General features: G+C 43.5%; 1 protein-coding gene across 5 annotated transcripts in view; it reads left to right on the top strand.

The window, feature by feature from the left end:
• Positions 1-24,615, top strand: part of RETREG1 (reticulophagy regulator 1) — a 131,217-nt gene extending 106,602 nt beyond the window's left edge. For all 5 annotated transcript variants that reach the window (XM_033935244.1, XM_033935243.1, XM_033935242.1 and 2 more), the window contains exons 6-7: positions 12,161-12,266; positions 19,768-24,615. In XM_033935244.1, the coding sequence (XP_033791135.1) occupies positions 12,161-12,266; positions 19,768-20,228 (567 nt within the window). In that variant the 3' untranslated portion in view covers positions 20,229-24,615. The remainder of the gene's footprint in view (positions 1-12,160; positions 12,267-19,767) is intronic.
• Positions 24,616-26,570: the final 1,955 nt, after the last annotated feature.

Below are 26,570 nucleotides of genomic sequence, written 5' to 3'. Positions count from 1 at the left end.
CTGCCAGTCTCAGCCGGGCTCACTCCTGGCAGCCCTGAACCTGTTCTCCGTTCCTCGCACGACGGGCCAGTGAGTGGCGCGGCGGGGGCAATGCAGGTGGAGACTGTTGTTGGCGGCGACTCTTGGCGTCGGAGACGGAGGGAAGGGGGGTGGGAGGCAAGAAGTTCGGCAGCATAAACGCAAATTGTTTGCAGTGCGAGCAGGAGGAGGGTGAGACCGAAGCCATTACTCCGGAGTTTTACAGCGAGATCCTGGAATACACCCTCCCCTACGAGCAGGCATAGGAAAGGGGTGTGGCAAAGGGGGAAAGCAAGGAAAGGCTGCCCAATCTCCTGTGGGGACCTGATGTGTCCTGTGTCCGTCCGTGGCCGCGGCTTCAGGCGTATGCGCCAGTTAGGGAGCGGCGCTGGCGGCGGATGGCGGAAGGAGGGCTCATGGTCCTGCCGCCGCTGCCGCTCCTGTTCACAGCAAGTCGCCGACTCCCCCCCCCCTTCCCGCAACAACCGCTACCACTCCTGTTCAAAGCGGCCTGCTGAGGTTAGCGGCCGGCTGTAACGAACCTCGCAGGCCGCTCTCCACATGGTAGCACGTTCCCTCTGACGCGATCGCCTCAGAGGGAACATGCTACCGAGTTGGAGAGCGGCCTGCGAGGTTCGTTACAGCCGGCCGCGAACCTCAGCAGGCCGCTTTGAACAGGAGCGGTTGCGGGAAGGGGGGGGGGGCGTTTTAACAGGAGGAGTCGCCGAAAAAAACCTTCAGCCGCAGCAGGCCAGCACGTGGGAAGGAAAGGGGGAGGGGCCGAACGGAGCAGGGCAGCTCAAGGTAAGAAGGGAATGGGGGGTGGGTGAAAATGCTTCTACTACTCAGCAGGGACCTGGAGGGGAAGGGAAATACCGCTGCTGCTTCTGCAGAGGAAAGTGGTGGTGGGGGAGAGAAGGGAATGGGGGGTGGGTGGGGGAAAATGCTGCTACTACTTCTCAGGGATCTGGAGGGGAAGGGAAATATCACAGCTGCTTCTGCAAAAGAAAGTGGGGGGGGGAGAGAAGGGAATGGGGGGTGGGGGAAAATGCTGCTACTGCTTCAGCAAGGACCTGGAAGGGAAGAGAAATACGCTACTGCTTCTGCAAAGGAAAGTGGGGGGGAGAGAAGGGAATGGGAATGGGGGTGGGTGGGGGGAAATGCTGCTACTACTTCACAGGGATTTGGAGGGGAAGGGAAATATCACTGTTGCTTCTGCAAAGGAAAGTGGGGGGGAGGGGGGGAGACACAGAAAGAAATACAGACAGACAAAGGAGGCTAGGGAGAGAGACAGACAGAAATAAAGACAGACAGGGGACCAGAGAGAGACAGAAAAAAAGACAGACAGACAAAGGGTGCCAGGGAGAGAGAGAGAAAAATTGCAGGAGGGAGAGAGACAGAAAGAAAGGAAGAAAGAGACAGGAGCAGGGAGAGAGACATAAATAAAGAAAGACAGACAGCCATATATTCTAGCACCCGTTAATGTAACGGGCTTAAACACTAGTTAAAGTATAAAAAGAAACAATATTCTATACAATTGTCATTTTATAAATACAAATAATACAGGGCAAAGATCAACAAAACCCCTGTCTCCCCTCCCCTTCACATATATCCCCTCTACTATCAAGAAAACTGAATAAGCCAAATTATTACAGAATGCTACACAAATATCAAGTAACAGAATACCACAGTCACACATGACAGGAATGGTATTAGGGGAGTGGAACTAGGGCAACTGCCCCCTGGTCAGAGAGAGCCCTAAGCCAGCTGGAAGCTAAAGCACTGCCTGGGCTTTGCACTCCCCAATTATGTCTAGCAAGATACATATTTCAAATCTGATATATTTGAATCACAAGATAGAAATCAAATTATTTTTTTCTACCTTTTGTCGTCTCTGGTTTCTGCTTTCATTGCCTTTTCACTCTCTTCCAGCCAGTGTCTGCCCTAAGAACATAAGAATTGCCACTGCTGGGTCAGACCAGAGGTCCATCATGACCAGCAGTCCACTCACGCGGCACCAGCACCCTAACTGAGACTAGCCCTACCAGCGCACGTTCTTGTTCAGCAGGAACTTGTCTAACTTTGTCTTGAATCCTTGGAGGGTGTTTTCCCCTATAACAGCCTCTGGAAGAGCGTTCCAGCTTTCTACCACAGAACTTCCTTACGTTTGTATGGAATCTATCCCCTTTCAACTTTAGAGAGTGCCCTCTCGTTCTCCCTGCCTTGCAGAGAGTGAACAACCTGTCCTTAGCTACTAAGTCTGTTCCCTTCAGTACCTTGAATGTTTCTATCATGTCCTCTCTCAATCTCCTCTGCTCAAGGGAGAAGAGGCCCAGTTTCTCTAATCTTTCGCTGTATGGCAACTCCTCCAGCCCCTTAACCATTTTAGTCGCTTTTCTCTGGACCCTTTCGAGTAGTACCGTGTCCTTCTTCATGTACGGTGACCAGTGCTGGACGCAGTACTCCAGGTGAGGGCGTACCATGGCCCGGTACAGCAGCATGATAACCTTCTCTGTCTCTTCAGTCCAGCATCTGCCCCTTCCATTCACTGTCTGTCTTTCCCTGCCATCTCTCCTCCTGCCCCCCCCCCCCCAATTTGGTCTGGCATCCATCATCTTCCTTCTGTTCCCCTCATGGTCTGGCATCTCTATCCTTCCCTCCTCCCTGTGGTTTTTAGCATATCTCTCTTCTCATTTCCTCCACTCAGATCTGATATCATTCTCTGCTCTCTCTTCCCTTTTCTTCTCTGGTCTTCCTCTCTATTTTCTGCCTCCATCTAAATTAAATTATTTCTTACTATTTAGTCCCATTTCCCTCTTTTCACTGTGTCTACGCACAGCTTGTCACCCCTTTCCCTCACCCCTCCATTATCTTACTATTTTCTTCCCCCTTTATTTATCTCCTCCTTCCATCCAGTATGTGTTCTTTCCCCACTTCCATTCAGCATCTGCTCTCCCCTCTCAACTGACATCCATCTGCCTTCTGCTCTCTCTCCCTTCTTCTCACTTCCATCATCTGTCCCCTTCTCTCTCTCTCATCTCCTCCATTCCATCATCTGCCCCTTCTCTCTCTCTCCCCCCCCCCCCAACTTCCATCATCTGCCCCCCTTCCCCTCACCTTTGTGGGTCACTTTCTTTCCCCTGAGGGTGACTCATGTCAGAGGGGAAGCTTTGGCCGAGCAGAACCGCTTGCAAGGAACAGTGGAACTTACTTGATTGATGTCGATGCTGGGGCCCGTTGCCATTTGAAGGAAAAAAAAAAAGGTGGAAAAAAGGGACCTGCAAAGGCGAGAGGAAGGGAAACCTCCAGGACAGCTGCTCTTTGCCCTCCTTCAGCGGCCCAAGAGTCCAGACCAACAGCGGCAGCTCTGTGTACTTCTAACTTCGGCACAGAGCTGCCCCTAATCAATAGTTTAGCGCGGTTTCATGAGGCAGCCTCGGGGCCTTTGATAGCCGGCCCACTTCGATGATGCGATGTGGGCCGGCCTAGCAAAGGCCCCGAGGCTGCCTTATGAAACCGTGCTAAACTATTGATTAGGGGCAGCTCTGTGCCGAAGTTAAAAGCATACAGAGCTGCCGCTGCTGGTCTGGAGGTGCGGAGACAAGGCAGGAGGCAAACGCGGTGGAAGGCAGGAGTCCCGGCATAGCGACTGCAACAGGAAGTTGCAAGTCAGCTGACGCCGGCCTTTCGTTGCGGCGGGGACCGAATCCTTCGCGGACTGGCAAGATTTTGTTTGCGGACCGGCACCGGTCCGTGGACCGGCGGTTGAAGAACTGTGGTCTAAGTTACGTTCCGGACGCCTTGGGAAAAGTTTTATTATAACCGCAAGCCATCCTAGTGCTAAGCATGCCTAAAGCCCACCCACAACATGCATGCAACATGCCCCCTTGAACTTTGGACGCTCAGAAGACAAGAAGCCTAGCAAGACATCCAGAAAGCTGGTTTCGAAAATTGACACTTGGATGTTTTGGTAAGAAAAACATCCCAAGTGCAGGTTTATGCCATTTTTAGATTTATTTGTGTTTTGAAAAAGAGCCTCTAAATGGAACAAAGAGAAAAAGTGTGTATACTTAAAAGTATCCAGTCACCATCTCTACTTTGCCCAAATAAAAGAAAGTCCTTTCTGCTCTTAAAAAGCCTTTACTTTCTATACTGGTACCATTTAGTGAGATTTATCTGCTTTCTTTCAAAGATGGCATGCTTGGCCATTAATTACTATTTGCTATAGTATCCCAGCTCTGTTCTTTCATATCTCTTAAATCTCCTTCAGTGCCAATGCCTGGTCCTTAAAACATTCCATAAACCTTGGGTGCATCTGGGAGGTTTTTCTTTTAAATTTCTTCAGGTTCGTGACAAGCATATACAGTGGAACCTTGATTTACGAGCATAATTCGTTCGAGAAGCATGCTCGTAAACAAAATTACTTATATATCAAAGCGAGTTTCCCCATAGAAAGTAAGGGAAACTCGTTTCCAAGTTTATTAGATATCTTGATTTATCGCCTATTCACATTTCTAGGCGATGTACAAATTGTTCAAAAATTTAAATAACATATCATTGAACATACAATAATTTGGGTAAGAAAAGTAAACTTATTTAAATAGATATAAATACATTTAGATGAAATATTTCTACATATAATAATAAAACAAAAGGGAAGTTATTTAATGGTTACATTCATTGTTAAGTTCAATAATTTGAGGGAAATACATTAGGAGGGGAGACGCAGACAATAAATACAGAAAATTAAGTTGGCGATGCAGAAGAGTTTAGTCATTAAAAGCATCTGTAAATAAAAAACTTTTAAGATTGGCCTTAAATTTTTCTAAATTTTTTTCTTGTCTTAAATAGAGTGGGAGATCATTCCAGGACTGAGGGGCTGTTATGGAAAAGATTGTATTACGCCTTGTGTTGATGACTTTTAATGAGGGGATAGCTAATAGATGTTGATCCTGTGATCTGAGAGATCTAGAGGTGGTATATGGTATTAAGACTCTATAAATAAAGGCAGGAGTTTTGAATTCTAAAGCTTTAAAGGTAAGTAAGCATTGTTTGTATATAATGCGGTGTGCTACCGGAAGCCAGTGTGCTTTCTTGAGTAATGGTGACACATGATCAAATTTTTTGGCTTTATATATAATTTTAATGGAGGCATTCTGAATTATTTGTAAGCGCCTAAGCTCTTTTTGTGGCAAACCTATAAATAAGGCGTTACAGTAATCAATTTTAGAAATTACAAGGGAATGAAGTAAGATGTTCAGAGATTGTGTACAAAGAAATTTTGATATAGATCGGATCTGGCGGAGTCTGTAAAAGGTAGATTTGACCACTTGGCTTATGTGATCGTGAAAAGATAATTTATTATCGAATATTACTCCTAAAATCCTAATGTTTTTGGCCATCTGCAGGGAAATACCTTTAATAGAGATAGGAGAGGAAAGTGTTTCACAGTCTTTCCATGGAAAGAGCATAGCGTTGGTTTTCTGAATGTTTAAAGATAATTTATTAGTTTCAAGCCAATATTGAATTTGATCCAGTTTGTCGTTTATCATTGCTATTTCTTGAGGATTTTTGGTATTGATTGGATGTAATAGTTGTATATCGTCTGCATAAGCAAATACTGTAAATCCAATGGATTGACATAATGTCATCAGAGGGGCTAAGAAAATATTAAATAAGATAGGCGATAGTATTGATCCTTGGGGGATTCCATAAGGCAGTGAATAACTTTTTGAGGTTGCATCGTTAAAAGAGACAATCGATGAACGGTTATCAAGGTAAGACTGGAACCAAAGCAGAACTTGATCAGTTAAACCGATTGACTGAAGCCTATTTATTAAGAGACAATGATCAATAGTGTCGAAAGCAGACGATAGATCAAGAGAAATCAAAATTACAGATGTATGATGATCTAAATGATATAATAAAGATGTTGTCATACCAATTAGAGAGTGTTCTGTGGAATGATTTTGTCTGAATCCTGTTTGATTTGGATGCAGTATGTTGGTTTTTTCAATGTATTCTGATATTTGGTTAAAAACAATTTTTTTCGGTTATTTTAGCTAAGTACGGTATATTAGCAATTGGCCTATAATTAGTTTTTATGTCGGAACCTATTTTTTGATCTTTAAGAACTGGGCGTATAGTGGATTTTTTCCAGGCTGGGGGAACTTTACTTTGTTGTAGACTAGACTTGATTAAAGTATGTATGTAGGGACCAAATATAGAAAAGTATTTCTTGAGGATAATGGGGGATATTGATTCATTGAATGTTCCTTTATGATTGATGTTTTTAATAATCATTTCTAATTCTTTAAGACTGGGAACGTTAAACTGAGAACATTTTGAAGTGAGTGATGAATTAGATTCATGCTCTAATGGAATTGCAGATTGTTGTTGTAATGTAAAGTTATTGCTGATTTTTTTAATCTTATCAACGAAACTGCCTGCTAATTCTTGTGCGGTTGGAAGAGGTTTAATGTCATGTGAAATGTTTTTGGATTGCTGATTAATTGATTTTAAAATATTATATAATACGGTAGTATTTTTAGCCTGGATAATTTGTTTTGAGTAATATTTCGATTTTGCATGAATTATTTTTTCTTTGTAGTATGTTGCATGGTCTTTAAATTTTGAAAGATTTGAAGGATTTTTGTCTTTTCTCCATTTTCGTTCCAACGAACGAAGTTGTTTTTTAATTAGGTCTAGTTCTGAGTTAAACCATGGATTAATTTTCTGACGTGCTGAAATATATTTTGTTTGAGTTGGGGCAAGTTTATCAATTAGGAGCTGGGTAGCATTCTGCCATTTATGTAAAAGATCTTCTATAGTGGTTGATTCTAAATCACCAAAGTCTAGGCAAAGATTTGATGAAATGGATTCGACTGATAGTTTCCTAAAGTCTTTAAATTGTCTAATTTGTGAAATTTTTTTTGGTTTTGATGGTACTGCTGTGATAGTTATTGATATTACATAGTGGTCAGACCAGGCACTGGCTGTGAGGAATGAAATTGAAAGTGAGATTTATTTGATGAAGATGTAGAAGTTAAAATCATATCAATTGTGTGACCAGCTATATGTGTTGGAACTGCAAATAGTGGGGATAATTCTAACAATTTAAGATGAGAAAAAATGTCTTTGGTAAAGCTATTATTTGAATCCCCTCCTCCCCAGAGGCCAGTGGCACTGCTGTACTCCCCCCACCCGAGAACCGGCATTGCTCCCCCCCGCATGATCCGCCATCCCCCCCCGCTCACATGCCCCCCCCCCCCCGCCGTGATCCAACATCCTCCCCGTACCCATCACCCACCCAAACACATCACTTACCCCCCATCTGGCACCGGCACCAACGCACAGGACATGCTGGTGCTCGAAGATCTGTCGTCCTTTTTGCTGGGCCTTGAGCATCTGCGCATGCTCAAGGCCTTAGTTCCTGCTCTCTCGGAGATCTCAAGAATCTCGGAGAGAGCAGGAACTCGAAGGCCTTGAGCATGCGCAGATGCTCAAGGCCCAGCAAAAAGGACGACAGATCTTCGGGCACCGGCACCGGCATGTCCTATGCGTTACATTATAACTGATTCAAGGCCCAAAACATCTTGGCTTATTACAGTGCATGATCACGTATAATGTAGTCAAGGATTTGACCCCTCCTTTTTTAAATTACATATTACAGTGTAGACCCCATAAAATGCAAGTTCACTTATGCTGTCTAGTATCTTGGACCTCAACATCCTATTTATATTGGATCTACAGTGTATATCTTAGAGAAAAGATAGGATGGCGGAGTTTTGATAGAGATATTTTTAAATACAGTAGCTCATCTGATGAGCTCTTATAATAATTGAAGAATTGATTTTCTACAAAAGAAGTCATTTTAAAAATCAATCATTTAAAAATGGATACAAATTATTACAATGAAATTAAAATTAATTTAAAGATATTATAATTATTTTTGATTATAAATTAACAATGGTAGACCAAATTAACCATATAGTAAGAAGCTGTTTTCTAACTATGAGAAAATTAAGGAGGCTACGAAAGTATCTACCCTTAGCAGAATTCAGGCTAGTAATTCAGTTTTTCATTAAAGATACCTGTAATATTGTTTATTGGGGTTTTACAAAAAAGGATTCAAACAATCCAACACACCACAGTCTGTTTAATTTTTGCCTTGAAACTATTAGATCATGTAACTCTCATTTTTCTCTCACTGCACTGGCTTCCAATAGAAGCAAATATATAAGCTTGGCTACTTGTGTTTTAAGATTTTGTATAGGTTGGCCCCACAATATATGTTAGGTTTAGTGTGAGGCTAACATCAGATTGAATATATAACAGTCGGAACTATATGTTAATACCGTTTTCTACTCCAAGGAAGGTATTCCAATCGGACTGCTAAATTTTGGTCTACATTTCTTGGAGACATTAAAGTACTGAATAATTAGGATTCTTATAAGAAAGTTCTTAAAACTTTTCTTTTTCATAAATATGTTCAGATAAATAAATTACATTGAATTAAGTATTATGTCATTCCTAGATAAATGATCTAGTTACTCTCTTGTAATCCACTGAGAACCTATATAGCAGATATAATAATACATTTATTTTTATAAGTAATTAACCCCCTCTTTTACAAACGCAAAGCGCAGGTTTTAGCGCCGGCAGCAGTGGTAATTGCTCTGACGCTCATAGAATTCCTATGAGCGTCAGAGCAGTGACTGCCGCTGCCAGTGCTAAAACCCACGCTATTGCGTTCGTATAAGAGGGTTTAAAATCTGTATCTGTAACATTAGGTTGTTCACCTTTGAAAGAGAAATTGGTCTATACAGCAGCAGTATGTAGAGAGTTAACTCTGGACTGCTGAGGTCTTTCCTTCCTTAGCAATATTATTAGTGATCAACACCAAAAATTTGATTACTTTGATATTTAGATACTTTTGGTGTGAACACATCTATTAGAGCCTCTTATCAAGCACAACAGTGCGGGTCGGTGCATTAAATGCACTGAAGTTCATTCAATCCCTGTAGGCTTTGGTGCATTTTATGTACCGACCTGCACTATTGGGCTTGATAAAAGAGGTCCTTAGTAGGGCCACTGGGGGAGTTTGAGGGAGGGCAGAACCAGTGTCAGCTGTTGTTCAGATCAGGTGTTATTCTGTTAAGCTTGTGCTAATGCATAAACTGAAGGTATGCCTTGACAACTTTAGTGTTTTGTCAGTGTGCTGTGAGATGTAAGGTTGAAAATCACTTGGACAGTTTAATAAAAGCCTTCTTATACACATAGAAATCAGTTCTACATTTATAAATCTCTTATAAAAGTACCCCTTAGTGTGGATAAGTACCCCTTAGAGTAGATAAGTCATAGGTTTTGATTTTTTTTTTTCTGTCAACATGTTCTATATGTTTTCCTTAAAGCAGCTCTGTCTTAGAGAATGACACGGGAACTGTTTCCCATGGCTAATCACAGCAAACCTGCAGAACTAGGGAAAAAATTGGCCGTTTGCCACAGGTACGGGAACAAGGCTTTTCACCACCCCATGGAGCGGTAAATGGCCTTGTCCCCGCAGTAAAGGATCTGCCGTGAGTCACCTCCCTCCCCACCCCTGCCGGCCAGCAGCCCCTCTCGCGATCATGGGTCTAAAAACCCCTCTCCCTTGCACCCTTCCTACCTCGCTTCTGATTGCGGGTCAAACCTGTGACTCCCCTGGGTTGGCCCCTTTGAGTCTCCTAACCCAGGCCTACCAGACTGTCTTCATCAACGAATAAGCAACATCACAGGCCTGCTCTGGGCCCTTCCGGCCAAGTCCCTCCTTCCGATGTAACTTTAAATTTTGCCGGAAGTTATATCGGAAGGAGGGAGCCAGCGGAAGGTCCCAGAGCAGGCCTGCGATGTTGCTTCTTTGTCAACGAAGCTTCTAAGAGGCAGGTGGGCCCAAGGCAGGAGGCACAAAGGGGCTGACCCAGTGGAGTTGCAGTATTTTTTTTCCTGCTGGTTTAGATCCGCAATCTGGTACAAAGGAGGAGTCTGTTGGACCTGTGATAGGGAAGGATGAGGGCTGCTTAATTCACGAGGGGGGGGGGGCTTGCTGCACCCGCGAAGGGAGAAGGGTTGGGCTGCTGGACTGACTGGAACAGAAGAGAGGGGAGATAGGTGCTGGATCTGGTCTGAGGGGCTAGAGGGAAGGGAGAAAGGTGCAGGACCTGTAAGGAAAAAGGGAAAGAGAAAAGCTGAATCAAGGGGATGAAGGAAGAGTGAGCGAAATATTGAACATAGCGGAGGGAGAGAGGAAAGAGAGAATGTGAGAGACACATTGGTATAAGGGAGTAAGAGAGGGGAAAAGCTGGACACAGGGAGATATACAAAAAGAAGGGAGATGGTGGGAGCATAGGAACAGGGACAAAAATGGGAATGCCGCATAGGGGTAGTACATGGACACAGAAGGGTAATGCTAGACATGGGAGGGTATATGGATACAGAAAGAAGATGGCTAGACATGGGGGAGAATAAGAATGCAGAAGGAAGATGCTGGTTGGGGGGCATAGGGATATAGAGGAATGAAACTGTACATAGGGGGAGGGGATCATAGAATGGTGAGATGATGAGAGCAGGGAGATGGGCACAGGGTAAATACTAGAAAGGGACGTATAGGAGACAGAGAAAGGAGATGCTGAACATGGGGAACAATACATACACAGAGATAGAAGATGGATGGTGAGCATGGAGAAAGAAGATATGTCAAATGGTCAGGAGACCCTGGTAAGTGAGTTAAAAGAAGACAAAAGAAAACAGTGACCAGCACCTGAGACCAACATAATTTGAAGAATAAAATGATGAGACAACAAAAGGTAGAAAAAAATAATTTTATTTTCTATTTTGTGACTTCGAATATGTCAGATATATTCTGCTAGAGCTGGTGTTAGACATAACTGGGGACCGCAAAGCCTAGGCTGTGTTTCTTTAGCTTCCAGCTGGCTTAGGTTTCTCTCTGACCAGGGGTAGTTTCCCTAGTTGCACTCCCCTAACACTATTCCTGTCATGTGTGACTGCAGTATTCTGTTAGCATGATTTTTCTGTGTAGCATTCTGTAACTTGGCTTATTCAGTTTTCTCGATAGTGGAGGGGATATTTGTAAAGGGGAGGGGAGACAGGTTTTGAAGATCCTTGCGCTGTATTACTTGTTTAAAAAATGACAATTGTATAGAATATTGTTTCTTTTTATACTTTAATAAAATAAGTTTAATATAAAATCATAACTATTTGAGGCCTGTGTGGATGGGATGAGACGGTTTCTGGGGACTGGACCGAGCTTGTGGGGATGGGGACAAACGTTTTCCCTTTGTCATTCTCTACTCTTATCTTTTTTGTGTTTTGGCCTATTAGATTCCTTCTGCTTATTTGGGGAACCAGCCTCTATGGGGCTATAATGACATAAGCCTTCTTTTGCAGATACATGTTTTTTATATTTCTATAGCCCTCCCCTGACCGCCCATTTGCTTAGCTCAGCTATTGTTGAAGTTGTCCATGAAGGATTAAAAAATGTATTTTCTTCCAGAAATACCCATAGGTCAGTTACTTTTCTGCTGTGCAATGATAGAGACTCCTTCCCTTCCTCCAGTCCTAAAGGTTGTCATGTCTACATCATCTACAGCCCCAGCCCTGCATGGCAGTCTCCACAACTTTTCAATCAATATAGTGTGCCTTCCTATATGGTTCACAGTTCACTTTATTTGATATACTTGCAATCGTTAATACATATCTAGACAGTTTGTTAAAAACATATATAGAGAAGAGAAATTCAGAAAAGTTTTTTGAAAGAGGTGCAGAAGAGGTGAACACACATTGGGAGGCCTAATCATGTGGGGAAGGGGGAAAAGAAATATAAGGGACAATTAGATGGAACACAAGAGAGGAAAACAGACAGGACCTAAACGGTTAGGACAATGGCAGGAAATTTACAATGTTTGTATTATAGGGCTCTGTAGGCTGGGTAAAATAAGTAAAGTAAGAGGTCTTCAGTTTTTGTTATATCAGGTATGAGCTCATTGCCATTTTTATCTGGCTGTTAACAGGTCATTAACTACTTTTAAAGTATTCAAATTTATGCATTATCTTCTAACACATTATTAAAATTTTCTCTGTTTAGGTCAGTCCCTCAGTGTCAGATACGGAACAATCAGAAGTATCTTGGACTGAAAATGGGATGTTTAATTTATTAGAAGGCCGCACACAACTGACAGACACATCTGATGGTATGTCCGAATACTGAAAGCTGAACAAAGCGGGACATGATGGCACTGTTCTAGCTAGAATGGTTGACACTTATTTAGGGGTCAGCTTTCAAGAGTTAGGCACTTAAACTTTGCAAGCTCGACACCTAAATCAGCTCTTTGGAAAATTTCTTAAACTGAATTAACTTAGCCTCTAGTTTCACAAGGTGACTAAATTTAGGTGGGCAACCAGGGGACAATCTTGGGATATACAAGTCATCTAGGGCTGATTTTTAGCAGTAGGTACCTAAATTAGCCAAGGTACTCTGGCCCGGATTCTGTAACTGGTGCCATTGTCGGTGGCCGCCGATCATTTGTCAAGTACGCGACGGTGCCAGGTACAGAATCATGTCGCCAGAAAAGGTAGGTGCCGGAAATGTAGGCCAGGGTTTTCCTGGCCTACATTTCCGGTGTCTACCTATGATGTGAATCGTGCTTACAGAGATGCTTTAGGCTGCCTAATGCTATTTCCTGCGTTAGCCACTCCCACAGTGGTGTTTGGTGGCCTAAAGCACCTCCATAGGTGCGATGCTAGTGCCAATTTTTTTTAGGTGCCTTAAATCTGTTAAAAATGGCATTAGAATGGCATTGTTAACTGAGATTGGATGCCTAAAATAGTGCTGGTTCGAGAATCTGGGCTTCTTTCTATTCCTACAGCTAGACAATTTTCTCTGCTTCCCCTCCCTCAAGCCCTAATTTGAATTAAAAAGCTGCCTCTGGATCTAGCAATGCCCCCCTCATCTGAACCCATTCTTGAACAGTGAGTTTCAGTTGTCTGTAAAAGAAAGCTATACCTGCTGCATACTGTATCTTCAAAATTATACAGCTAGCAGTGGGAGCCACTCCTTCTCAAGGAAAATTCAACTGTTACATTAAAAAAAAAATAATCATATACCTTGAGTTACCTTACTGTCCTAAAAGCTGAACTGATAGCATGAGTTACAGATGATTGTATGCTCCATCCATTGGTAAAGGTGGTTAATCAAGAATAAAAAAACCATAAATCATACTACACAGCTGTTAACAGATGCACAGTCCATAAGTAATTGTACAATCTCGGTTCCTGTGGCAGCTGCTTTCTCCACTAGAACACACTTCCCTTCTAAGTGCACAGCACATTGGGGGACGGGAACAGTGAAGTAGTCTTTGGGAACTTGAGTTGCTCATTTGTCCCTGTGCTGGTCTCTATGTTCTGACTGTTGTCCTAACAGAAAAGGAAACTCAAGGATTGGGTAAAAAGCCATCTGCTTGGATATCCAGTTAAAATATTTCCTTTGATAGTATAATCCTAGATTTATTTGGCAAAAAAAAAAAATCAAATCAATAAACTGGATGGACTTTCTATGGGGAAAAAAGAAACTTAAGAAGTGCTTGAGATCTCTCCAGCAAGAGACTAAAGGCTAGATTCTTAAAACTTTGCGGTAAAATCTGATGAGTTGCTGTCGCAGCCATTATTGTAGCGATTTCCAAAAGGCAAATCATCTTCCAAAAACCTCGCATGCAAATGAGGTTGGCGGAGAGAAGCGAAGATTCGCTAAATTTGCATGTGCCCATTGCTGGTGATAGCGATGGGCACATGCACAAAATAAATGTGAAAAGAAAACCCAAATCGAAAATGCCCATTTCCTACCGCTGACACCCCTCCCCCAGCAGCAGGAAAGATGTTTAAGGCCCCGTCTAGCTTGACTTCTGCAGCGGGAGTGGGCATCTCTCCTGCTGCTGTAGAGTGTGTTGCTTGATTTTGGTGGCAGGAGGGAGTGGGAATCTCTCCTGCTGCCTTTGGGGTGGAGAGTGGGGTAGTTAGTATTGTTGGGTCAGTGTCGGGTGATTGTGCAACACAACAAGAGAGAGTAGGGTTTGTTTGGTTTGGTTTTTTTAAAAATTTGCATGTGGGGAAGGTGGTCTGAGCGGTCAAACCTTACTTTCCTAACAGTGCCTGAGCCAATCAGCACTCAGGCACTGATCAGCAAGTAAGGCAACGACAGACTTCTCGGCAAATTTTGGCCACAAATGTGGCATAATGAGGTTTGCGAATCACTCGGCGATTATAGAGAATTACTCGGAGTGCTCATTTTAATATTAATAACCTCATTGTACTACATTTGCATGGCAGTATCAGAGACTGCCAGAAAACTTGGAAAAGACCCACGGTAAGCCATTTTAATAATCAGCCACTAAAATACATGCACACTAAACCAGCTGAAACCAGTTTAGCAAGCATGTTAAAGGCAGATTTTAGTTTTGAGAATCTAGCCCTAGGTCACTTGACAATTCCTGTGGGTGGGGGCTGGGCAGAGCAGAGGTCTTCTCAGGAAAGTACAGAACACCAGCCTCTGGTGAGCTGTTAAGTTGGGGGATGCAGGATTTCTGTTGTAAACAGGTCAAGCTTCTAGGATATCCCTAATGAATATGCTGCTGCTGCTAATCATTTCTAAAGCAATACTAGACATACGCAGCACTCTATATCAAAACACAGAACAGACAGTCCCTGCTCAAAAGAGATTATAATCTATTCAAGACAGACAAACTGGACAAGAAGGTGCATAAATACACAGTGCTTAGGGGGAATTACAGAGGGAATGATGCTTGGAAGGTGAGATGGAGTTTGAAATTGAAAACATCTTCAAAGAAGTGAGCTTTGAGTCTGGATTTGAATACTGCCAGAGCTTGATGGACTGAGTCAGGCAATTTGTTCCAAGCATATATTATAGCAATGTAGAAGGGGCAGAGTCTCCAGTTGGCCTTAGAGAAGGGTACAGGTAAGAGAAACTTACCCAATGAGCAGAGTGCCTGGGGAGAGAGGAGAGATACTGAGGAGCTATGGAGCAAATACACTTGTAGATCAGCAAGAGAAGTTTGAATTGTATGCGGAAATGGATAGGGAGCCAATGAAGTGACTTGAGGAGAGGGGTAATGGGGACATCGATATTGGCAGAATAATGAAGTGTGCAGCAGAGTTCTGAACAGATTGAAGGGAAGAGGGATGATTTAGTGGAAGGCCAGTGAGAAGCTGGTTACAATAGTCTAGGCAAGAGGTGACGAGGGTATGGATGAGGGTCTTGGCAGTACGCTCAGAAAGGAAGAATCTAATTTTAGCAATATTATAGAGAAATGATAGGTTTTTGCAGTCTATTGGACATGTGAAGAGAAGGAAAGAGATGAGTCAAATATTATCCCAAGGTTGCAAGCCATTGAGATAGGGAGGATGAGGGTGTTGTTTACTGCATTAGATAAGGGGAGGAAAAGGAAACAAAACAAGTTTAGGTGGAAAGATAAGGAGCTCAGTCTTGGCCATGTTTAATTTTAGATGGCAGCGAGATATCCAGGTAGCGATGTCAGACAAGTAGGTTGAAACCCGGGACTGAATGTCTATCGAGATTTCAGGTGTAGAGAGAGAGATTTGCGAGTCTTCGGCAAAGCGGTGATACTGAAAGGCATGGGAGGAGATTAGAGCACTAAGGGAAAAAGTGTGGATAGAAAAAAGAAGTGGTCCCAGGAAAGAGCTCTGAAGTGCACCAACTAACAGCAGGATGGCAGTGGAGGAGGTTTCACCACAGCATACACTAAAGGTGCAATGGGAAAAATAGGAAGAAAACCATGCAACAGAATGAAGAGGACAAAAGCCCGCGGGTCAAGGGTAGCTTGAGATGAAAGAAAGTCGAGACAACAGTGGTGAACAGCACATTCAAGTAGCTTGGAAAAGAAAGGGAGGAGGGAGACAGGATGATAGTTGGAAGGGCAGGTAGGGTCCAGCGAGGGATTTTTGAGGAGTGGTGTAACAATGGCATATCTGAAGGCGTCAGACACAGTTGCAGTGGAGTGTGATAGGTTGAGGATATAGCAGATAGAGGGGATGACAATAGGACTGATAGTGGTAAGTAGATGGGTGGGGATGGGATCAGAGGAACAGTTAGTGAATTTGGAGGAAAGAAAAAGGTGCATGTTCCTCCTCAGTAATTTCGGAAAAGGAAGATAAGGTGGCTAGGTACGAAGGGGGGGGGGGTTAGTAGAGCTGGCTGGGAGAGGTGGTTCAGTTGAGAACTCAAGGTTAGCTTTGTGAACATTGTCGACAGAGGGGTTGGAGGAGAGGGGATCTTGAGTAAGAAGTTCAGTGTGGCAAAGAGGCAGCAAGGGTTGGAGCTGAGAGTCAGTCAGGCAAGTAATCTTGTTTGGTGGATTGGAAGGAAGTCAGGAGGAATCTGAAATGGATGAAGTCAGCATGAGTATGGGATATGAGCCAGAGCTGTTCAGACCTGACACAGGAGCATAAGTAGTGGATTTTAGAGTTTAGCCAGTGCTGGGGTTTGGGATGCCTATCAGAGCAAGGGGTACTGAGAGTATTTAGAACAGAGGAGAGAATGGTGTTATAGGAGGCGACAGCCTCGTTTACAGATGTGTGTAGCATTGTCATAGAAAGGAGGGGTGAAACAGTGGTGGAGAGGGTGCTGGGGTCACTGGTCTGAACATTCCTAAATGTACAGGTAAAGATTGGCTGGTGCTAAGGGAAAGGGTGATGGATTGTGAAAGTTATCAGATGATGGTCAGAGAGAGGAAGGACTGCCATGATAGAGCAGTTGGAGAAGAAGACAAGATTAAAGCAGTGGTCATTCTGGTGGGTATGGGTGGTGGAGCACAGCTGAAGATCAAATGAGGATGTTAGGGATATAAACATAAGAGTCAGAGGGGTTGTTAGCATGAATGTTGAAATCACCAAGAATGAGGGAGGGAGATGAATGTTCAAGAAAGAGGGAAAGCAAGGAGTCAAAGTCAATGAGGAATGAAGAGAGGGACTTATCAGGGGGGTCGGTATATGACAATGGAGGAGTAGAGGGGCAAAAAGATGGAGAGAGTGAATGTCAAAGGAAGAGAAGCAGTGAGACTGAGGTGGAGTAAGGGGTTGAAATCTGCAAGAGGGTGAGAGCACTAGCCCAATGCCACCTCTACAACCAGTCAAGCAAGGCATATGGGAGAACAAGTAGCCTCCATGACACAGGGCGGCAGCCGAAGTAGAATCCAGGAAGATTCAGGTTTCAGTCAGTAAGAGCAGATGGAAAGATCAAGAGATGAAGAGGTTGTAGATATAGGCAAGTTTATTGGAGACAGAGCGGGCATTCCACAGGGTGCATACGAAGGACAGGGAAGAGGGGAGAAAGAAGGGTACAAAATTAAGATTGGTGACATTGCAGTGTGATCCACATGAATAGGGTGGGAGTTGGTTGGGAGGACCAGGGTTGATATTCCCAGCAGAGAGCAAAAGAATGAGCAAGAAGATATGGGTGAGAGAGGGGAAACAAGGGAGGGCCTGCTGCATTGCAGGCAAAATGCTCGCAATGAGAATGAGAATGGCTGAATGAGAGGGAGAAAGTGTTGGTTTTAGGGCAGAGAAGAGGGTGGTAGACAAAAGGGAGGGTGAGATAATGGGTTCAAAAAGTGAGTAATGTGGTGTTGAGGAGTTAATTGGTTTGGGGTGAAGGGAGAGTCTGGGGAAAGTCAGTATCAGGAGGAAGAAGATTGCAGAAGCCATTATCTCCAAAACAGGATGTAAAATGGTTTACAGAATATGCAATGGTTAACCTATAACACAATCACTATCAAGAAATTACACAAAATAGCAACAACTAAGAATCAAATAAAAAATCTCCAAAATACTGTCTTACAAAACAATTCATAAGAAGAAATCAAATAGACTGTGAGTGGAAGATCATTCTACACAGATATAGCTTTATAAGTAATTGTAGATTCAAAAAGACCTTAATATTTTTTCCTTTAAATGAAAACATTAAGGTAAAAGTAGATCTGTCATGTCTTCTGATGCACCTCCATGCAATATTTTGAGTATCACACATGTTAATTTAAACATAATCCAAGCTTGAATAGGAAGCAGCCAACAATGGAGTCATATGTTCAAAGTGTGATTTCTTAAAAATTAACCTTATTGTCATGTTTTTGCAAAAGCTGCAATTTTTTCAGCAGATTGATTGATATTCCAGAGAATTTGCATAATCTAAATACGATAGAACTAAAGGTTGAATTAAAATTGTAAAATAAGAATCATAAAACAATGACAAGTAATCCAAAGTTGTTTCATCCCCCGCCCCCCAACAAAAATACCTTCTTTTAAACACGATTCACTTGCATTTCTAAAGACAAGCTAGAATCTTCTATATAACCAAGGACCCTTGATGAAGTCACTATCCAAAATACTTTTCCCATTCAAAACAATAGAAGAGAGAGAAAGATTGTGTCCCAACTAAAGAATCTTGGTTTTAGCAGTATTAAGTTTAAGCCTGTTGATATTGATCCAATGGTCAATTTTCTCAATTATTATAAGTACTATTTAATTTTAGTACAATTATTATAAGTACTAAAAATATATAAGAACATAAGCATTGCCTCTGCTGGGTCAGACCAGGGGTCCATCGTGCCCAGCAGCCCTCTCCCGCGGTGGCCCTCCAGGTCCTTGACCTGTAAGTTCCCACCACCTGGATTGTTTATGCCCTAATCCTGCAGCACCCTGTATAGTACCCCTCTATCTATACCCTGTCATCCCTTTCTCCTTCAAGAAGTCATCCAAGCCCTTTTTGAAACCCATTATTGTACTCTGTCCTATCACCTCTCCTGGAAGTGCATTCCAGGTGTCCACACCCTCTGAGTGCAGAAGCACCTTCTAGCATTCGTCTTGAATCTGTCTCCTCTCAGTTTTTCCGAAAGCCCTCTTGTTTTTGATGTCCCGGCTAGCCTGAAGAATCTGTCCCTCTCCACCTTCTCTATACCTTTCATGATTTTATAGGTCTCTATCATGTCCCCTCTAAGTCTCCGCTTTTCCAGAGTAAAGAGCCCCAGCTTCTCCAGCCTTTCGGTATATGCAAGGTTTTCCATGCCCTTAATCATTTTTGTTGCTCTTCTCTGGACCCTCTCGAGCATCACCATATCCTTCTTAAGGTGTGGCGACCAGTATTGGACGCAGTACTCCAGATGTGGGCGCACATTTGCTCTATACAGTGGCAGGATAACTTCCTTCGTTCTGGTAGTGATATCTTTTTTGATAATGCCCAACATTCTGTTTGCCTTTTTTGAGGCCGCTGCACATTGTGCCTCTGGCTTCATCGTTGTATCCACCAATACCCCCAAGTCTTTTTCAAGTTTGCCTTTCCCCAATACTCTCCCTCCCATCGTATAGCTGTACATCGGGTTCCCTTTCCTTATATGCAAAACTTTACATTTCTCTACATTGAAGCTCATCTGCCATCTTTTTGCCCACTCACCCAGCTTGTTCAGGTCACTTTGTATATCTGCATATCCTGGAAATCTGACTTGTTTGTGGCACTGAAGACCTGATCTCCTGCATCCCTGTATAAGGCCAACCAGGCATGGTAGGAACTGTGATTATTGTAACTTTTCCTCTCTTGTTCAGAATGCTTTTAGAGGCAAGTGACATAGGAGGACAGTGTTAACCACATGTTTGTGTTGATCACTTTTCTAGATTTTGATCAACGTAGTGACCAGGAAGAAGCATTTGTCACGGACCTGGCCAATTTCCCCTCACTGGACACAGGGACCAATGATGACGACTTGGACTCTAGCCTGGGCCTTCTTGTGCAGAGGCCTGGAGATAAAGCGCCAGAGGAAAATGATCACAGGCAGTCAGATGCAGACCTCTATCTCCCCATGTCCAATAACCAGGCCTTGCACTTAGCTAGTGACATGGTGGCCGCAGCAGTATCGGCAGCCGTCAGGGAGCAGCTGCAGTCTGTTCTCCAGCAGCAGCCACCAACTGCTGAGGACTCGGAGACGGACGAATTGGATGACTTTGAACTGCTTGACCAGTCAGAGCTGGAACAGATGGAGAAGGAACTGGGATCAGCTGAGGGTCAAGAAGTACCACAGGAAAACATTAAGAAGAAGCCCTCTAGTTTTCTGTCACATCTACTGGGAGGCCACTGATCCTTTTCCCCTCCTTGGTGACACTGTGGAATCAAAATACACAAAAGCAAACCAGCCACATGCAAAACAAACAGAACATTTGGAAAAAATCTAGGAGCTGCATCTTTCAATCTCTTCCTTCCTCTAGAGTCTGCTATAATATCCTCTTTGTATATGTGACTATGGTATGAGCGGAGTGGATAGCTGTCAGGTGGCAGGGAAATCAGTATTGCTTAAAAAATTTTAGTTTTGATTTAGTAGCATGGTTGGATATTATACATCATTCTTAAGAGGGTGCTTGTTTTGAGATGAAAATAAGTTGCCAAAACAGAAGTGGTATGGAGGGGTGGGGTTCTTTAGACAAGAAGCTCATCACATCTCCAGCACTGAAGTATGGCAATCACGTTCACTTAACCGTACTTTCTTGCTCCTATACTAATAGATTCAGAGTTGGGTATAAAAAACAATGATCCCTGTAGACAGCCTGGCAACCTCTCACTGGTTACCATGATCTCAGGATATTCAATACTAGGGCTGTATCTGGCCCTGGCATTGAATATCTAGGGCAAAGTTTGGTGGCTTGCACTTAGCTGGCCAAGCCGATTTTCATCGGCTGGCCAGCTAAGGCAAAATGGCCAAAGACAGACCTGCTTTTTAGCCAGCTGGCTGGCCAGCTAATGAAATTTGGCAGTGAATGGCTATGTCGCATCACCAGGCTAGCCCAATATTCAGCAGGTCCCGCTGAATATCAGAGGCAATGACTTTAAGGATATACCAGAATTACAGCACTATTAAAATATGTTGATCAGCTTACCTCTAATTTAATCATCCTCCTTAAAGAGTCTTGATGACTGTGGCATGCAGATGGTATCTCAAGTCTCAGCCTTGTGTCTGTGTCATATGTCCAGGCAGTTTCTCTTACTGCTGCTTTGATAGGATTTGCATGTAACACGCTGCCCAAGTCACCATCTTTCTTGGCCAGGAGAGGCAATTACCTACTTGTGCCAGGTCACACACACAATTCATCTCCAGAGACCTGCTTCCTGCATAGAAAGAATTGAGCAGTGCTGGGTTCTGGCCTTTCAGCCTGTTACAGTGTGATATTTCAGGGTTCTTGCTTCCTCTTTTTAGAAAGGCACTTATGCACCAACACATTAGTGGGGGGGGGGGGGGAGAGGAGAGAGTCAAATGTCAGGGTGGCCTGGGTCAGAGACTCTACAGCAAAGTAGTGCAGTGTTTCATGTATGATTAACATGGATTGCCATTAGCTCTTGCTGTGAAAATATTTGACACCCTCCAGAAAAGACAGGGATAGTATTATTGTTTCATTACAAAAACAAATGCCAGCCTTTGACTTTCATTTATGAAATTATCCTGATAAAATATAGGGGAAAGGGCTGTTCCACCTGTAATGATCAGTAGTTGATAGGAGTAACCACAAAGCTGTCCTTCATGAATGGGATATAAAAGAGCAGCAGGATTAGGGGACCATGATACTGTTAAAGTAATCTATTGCATTCTTCCAGAAACAGGCTTTGATTATCTTCAGGACTGTCTTTTCTCCCATCACATGGTTATAAAGGCAAGGATAAGATTAAAAGGAGCGTGCCAACAAAACTAGTTTGTTTTCTCTGTATACGTAGGTGCCGGCTCTTGCACACGTTTCTCATTATTTGCATCAGTACTGTTCTCTCTGCTATGTTTTCTGCCTTCTGATACAATAGTGAGATGATGCCTTCCCTATCATCAGTATACAAGGAGATTCTCATTTCCAGTTATCCTGACCCTCCAAAATGCTTGGGGTTCTTTGTATATGCAAATGTGCCTTGTAGATATCTTAATTCCCAATCAAGTTCAGGAACCTATGAGGGCCAGAGCTGAGCTGATCCAAAGCTTGTGAAAACAGGATGGTGGCACCAAAAAACCACAAATAATTTACTTACCTTTAGAACAGATCTTTACTAACCTTTAGAAGAGAGTTTGGGAATACACATTTGTGGTGGTGGTGGGGGGAATTCTCAAGGGCCTGCCTGAGTAGCTAACTTTCAAAGGGAAACAATGCAGGTTGACAATGACCTACAGGATGTATGGAGAGATTGTGCTTTGTATCTGCTGTTTCTCTGTATGTGTTTGAACAAGAGTAAGCATTGTCCGTGCATTTGAAATTTCAGATATTTGTCATTTACCCCAAGGCCAAAACGTGACCCCTGCACTACCTTTTTTTTTACTGCAGCCAACAGTGCATGGGTGGTAAAAGTCTGTGCATTATTTTGCCACTGTGAAAGGGACAGTTTTCAGTCATCATAGGCTGGCTAAGAAATAAATTGTTACATCCCTTCCGGATTCCATAAACTCAATAAATTCAATCCCAACCCACACTCTGGGAGTTGCAGAAATCCAACACAGCACATGCTCTATCCCCTTAGCCTAAAAGCTAGAAAACATATTCAGTTACAAATTCTACAGGCAATATGTGCAGAAGTCTTTTGCAGATGCTCTGCTTCTTTTTCTTCTTTTTCATTTAAAGTTTGTTTTTTGGTGGCTTCAGTGCCTTGAGACCCCCTCCTGGAGGTCCCCTGTCGGAGGAAAGGACACAGTACTGCGGTGCTGGACTGCTTCTTCACAGAGAAATTCTGGTGGATCTGTGGAGCCAGCCTGCTGTGTGCCACTATTCCTAAACTCGGGATCCCTTTCCCTGGGAGTTTGCTTGCCCATGACCTTGTCACAAGTTTCAAGCGCAGGGTGTATGCGTCTGGAGTGAATCCCACCTGGGTTTCAAGGTGCAGGCTGCCTTTCCCGCCCTGGACCGCATGGCAAGGATCTGTGGGGGCGGAGGTTGTAGTCTGTGTCTGGCTGGCTGGCAGGCAGTCTGAAGATCTTCCACTCTTGTTATTTGGAGAAGTTTCTGAGGCAGAAAAATCATTTTCCTCCACTTAGTTGCTGTTTAAACTGCTGACAGGTTTGAACTGCAAGTACCCCTCCATTATTTCCTAAAGGAACTTCGAGGGTGGCTTCCTAAATGCTTAAAAACTAGTTTTTCACAGTTTCTGAGGGTAGGGTATAGGTCCCCTACCTCCCCAGACCCCAAATTGATTTTATATTTTCGGGTTTCTTTTATTTTTGTCGTTTTTGGCGCGAGTTCGCTGACAGCAGCCATCTTGAATTTTAAACAATCTTTTTTTTCTAAGTTTGATTTCTGCCTCAAAACCCCTCGATTTGATTAAAAATCATTTGGGATGAACTCCTCAGCACCTAATCTGCTGAATGTGGACATTGGTTGTGCCGGATCAGTGAACGTGTAGCGTGTGCCATAGCGCACTGTGGGAAGGGTGGGAGCTTCGGACTTCACCTCCTCCAAGTTCTCTTGGGCTGGGGAACCAGCCTGGGTCCATGACTTCAGAAGAAAATCTCACCCACAGGCCATCCTAGAGTCTGGTGCAAAACGCCTACGTTCCGAGGTTGGGGACTCTTTTGGTGCGGCACCTGTACCTCAAAAGAGCCCTGCCATGGTTGCGGGGTGGGTCTTTTCACCAAATTTTATTTGGCTCCTCTGTTTTCTTCAGACTTTGCTCGTTTGGCGCAGCTGGTGGGCGTGTCTGGTCTTTTCAGTCTTTTGCACCTGTGGTGGAGCTTCCTGTTTGGAAGACCTCTTGTCTGGCTGTGACAGACCTCATTTGCAGTAGTTGCCTTGAAGATATTCTGACCCTTCTGTCTCCTGCCACTGCTTCTATTTTAGATCCGGCTGATACCTTTGCTGGGACTGGTCACCTCAGCCACCTAGAGCATTCAGATTTGGGTGATAACCCTTCTTCGCCAATTTTTAAGCAAGCTTCTGTCTGCCTTTGTACTGCCTTTTTAGAGCTCCATTCGGATTTTTTCACCTTCCATTAGGCTTCGGTCATGGACCGATCTGTGCCTTTTTTCAATTTCTTCTACAGCTTCTTGGTCTGGTTTCAGAACAATGTGATACCCCAGAAAGCTCTTTCTGACCTAATGCTCTGTCTAAGCTTTATCCCCTTGGATCCTGATCTTTAAACAGCCTGAGGTAGATTCCACATGATGTAGGTTATCCATCTTGGAGCCCTTCCTAGTGATATGGGAGTGTGGTTTATGGACTTTCAGGATCAGGGTGAATATTATATTAAAAAGAGTGGAATCTTTAGGTATCCAAGCGGCTGCAGCCACTTCCCTTCTGGCGAGTGCCTGTCTTTATGGCCGGCGCATTGTGTCCTCTGTGGAAGTATATGCCTGTCCTCCGCTGGTGATGGTGGTAAAAATAAGAAAGTTCTTTACCAAAGAACACTACAAGATCATTGTACAATCCCTCACACTCAGTACCTTGGATTACTGCAACAGCCTCTACCTACCATGCCCAAACAACATGATAAAACAACTACAGACCGTTCAGAATACAGCCATCAGACTCATCTACTGTCTCAGCAAATTTGACCACATCACCCCCGCCTATGTAGACTCTCACTGGCTTCCGATAAAAGCAAGAACTCAATTCAAGTTCTATTGTCTTCTATTTAAAGTAACCCATGGAACTGCCCCCTGTTACCTAAACAACCGCCTATACCGCTACCACTCATCCAGATCAAGGAGAACTCAAAACCTATTCACCTTCCCCCCTCAAAATGGTACCCGACGTAAGAAACTATACGACAGCCTTCTAGCGACACAGGCAGCGAAAATTGACCCCACCATCACCAAACTAATGATCAACACAACAGACATCAAAGTGTTTCGAAAAGAAATCAAAACATTTCTATTCAAAAAACACGTCCTTACTAACTAGTCTCCTCCCCTTTCGCACAAGCTCTCCCTCTTTTGAATATCACATTAGTCAACTCCTAGAACCTTTCCTTCCAAAAATACTCAGATTCCTAAAAAAGCATTTACCTCACTATCCAACAAACTTCTTACGTCATTGTTAGGTAACTTCTCGTCTGTAACCCGTATATACTGATATTCTCCACTATATCCTGTTATCACTTGATTCTCTTAAATGTAATTCTTATAATTGAATCCTCTACCACACCATGTAAAGTACATGAATCACTGTTATGTAATTTCTCTAGATAATCTATTATGTAATTACTCTAGATAATCTGTTATGTAATTTCTCTAGATAATCTTTGTTACGCAATTCTCTCGGTAATGTCCAGATCTCTTATAATTTGTAATCCGCCTAGAACCGCAAGGCACAGGCGGAATAGAAATCACTAATGTAATGTAATGTAATGTAATGATGGTTAGTATGGATTATGTGCCAGATGCCCTTTATGATCTCAAGTTCTTAGTATATTCTCTTCTTGTGCAATGCATCTTAGTATATTCTCTTCTTGTGTCTGCGCATCGAACTTTTTAGATTCATCTTTGGGCTGGGGATGCTTCCTCAAGGGCCTCCTTAAGCGGATGTTAGTACAAGTCTGGATGACAGGTGTAGTTGAGCACCGCCCTAGTTTTTCCCCGTGAACAAGTTTGCCGGATGTCGGGAGGGGATCGTAGTGCTCTTTGTTCCTCCCGCAGGTGTCATCAGGGATCCACAGATTTTTCCTCCCAAAGCCATTCCCAGGGCTATGCCCCAGTTACAAAAGTTCCACTTCCAGATGCCCTCAGGCCTCAGGTTCCTGTGCATTGGCTGTACCTAAAAAACAAACCCTGATGCCAGAGGTCGAGTGTGGCTTCCTCATATCAGAGATCGACTTCTCAGTTTTATCAGGAATGGACTCAACTTTCTTCAGATCGATGGGTGCTAGCCATCATTTGGGAGGGGCACATTAGACCTCCTTTGCTAGCCTCCAGATTTGTTTCTGGTGTCCGGCAAGTTGATTGGAATGGAGTCCAGGGTTTGCAATACTATGCAATGCCTCATAGACATTGGGGGCACTGGAATCTGTTCCAGATCACGAATTGGGCTTAGACAGATACTCCTTATTCTTCATTGTGCCATAGAAAGGTTCGGAGACCATTTCTGGATCTAAAGTCGATCAACCGCTTCTAGCGGATTCCTCTTTTCCCCATGGAAACAGAACACATGGTGCTGAATGTTATCTCTCCAGGAAAGTTTCTGGCATCCGTGGACCTCACAGAGTTTACTTCCATATTTTGATCTACCCGGAGCATCGCCAGTTTCTGCATTTCTCCATTTCACAGCTCTGCCCTTTGGCCTCACAACAGTGCCCTGCACTTTCGTCAAAGTGATGGCAATCATGGCAGCTTTCCACCAGCAAAGGGTCCAAGTTCATCATTTCTCGGAATCTGGTTGATCCGGGCTCCTCTTATCAGGAGTGCAAAAGTGCAGTGGAGACGGTAGTGTCTCAGGCATTGGTAAGTTCAGGAAGAGCCACTTGATATCCT

This window comes from Geotrypetes seraphini, chromosome 2 (genome assembly GCF_902459505.1).
Source record: "Geotrypetes seraphini chromosome 2, aGeoSer1.1, whole genome shotgun sequence".
In the NCBI taxonomy this organism is placed as follows: Eukaryota; Metazoa; Chordata; class Amphibia; order Gymnophiona; family Dermophiidae; genus Geotrypetes; species Geotrypetes seraphini.
The sequence above is the reverse complement of the archived record's forward strand: the minus strand, read 5'-3'. Positions and strand labels throughout refer to the sequence as shown.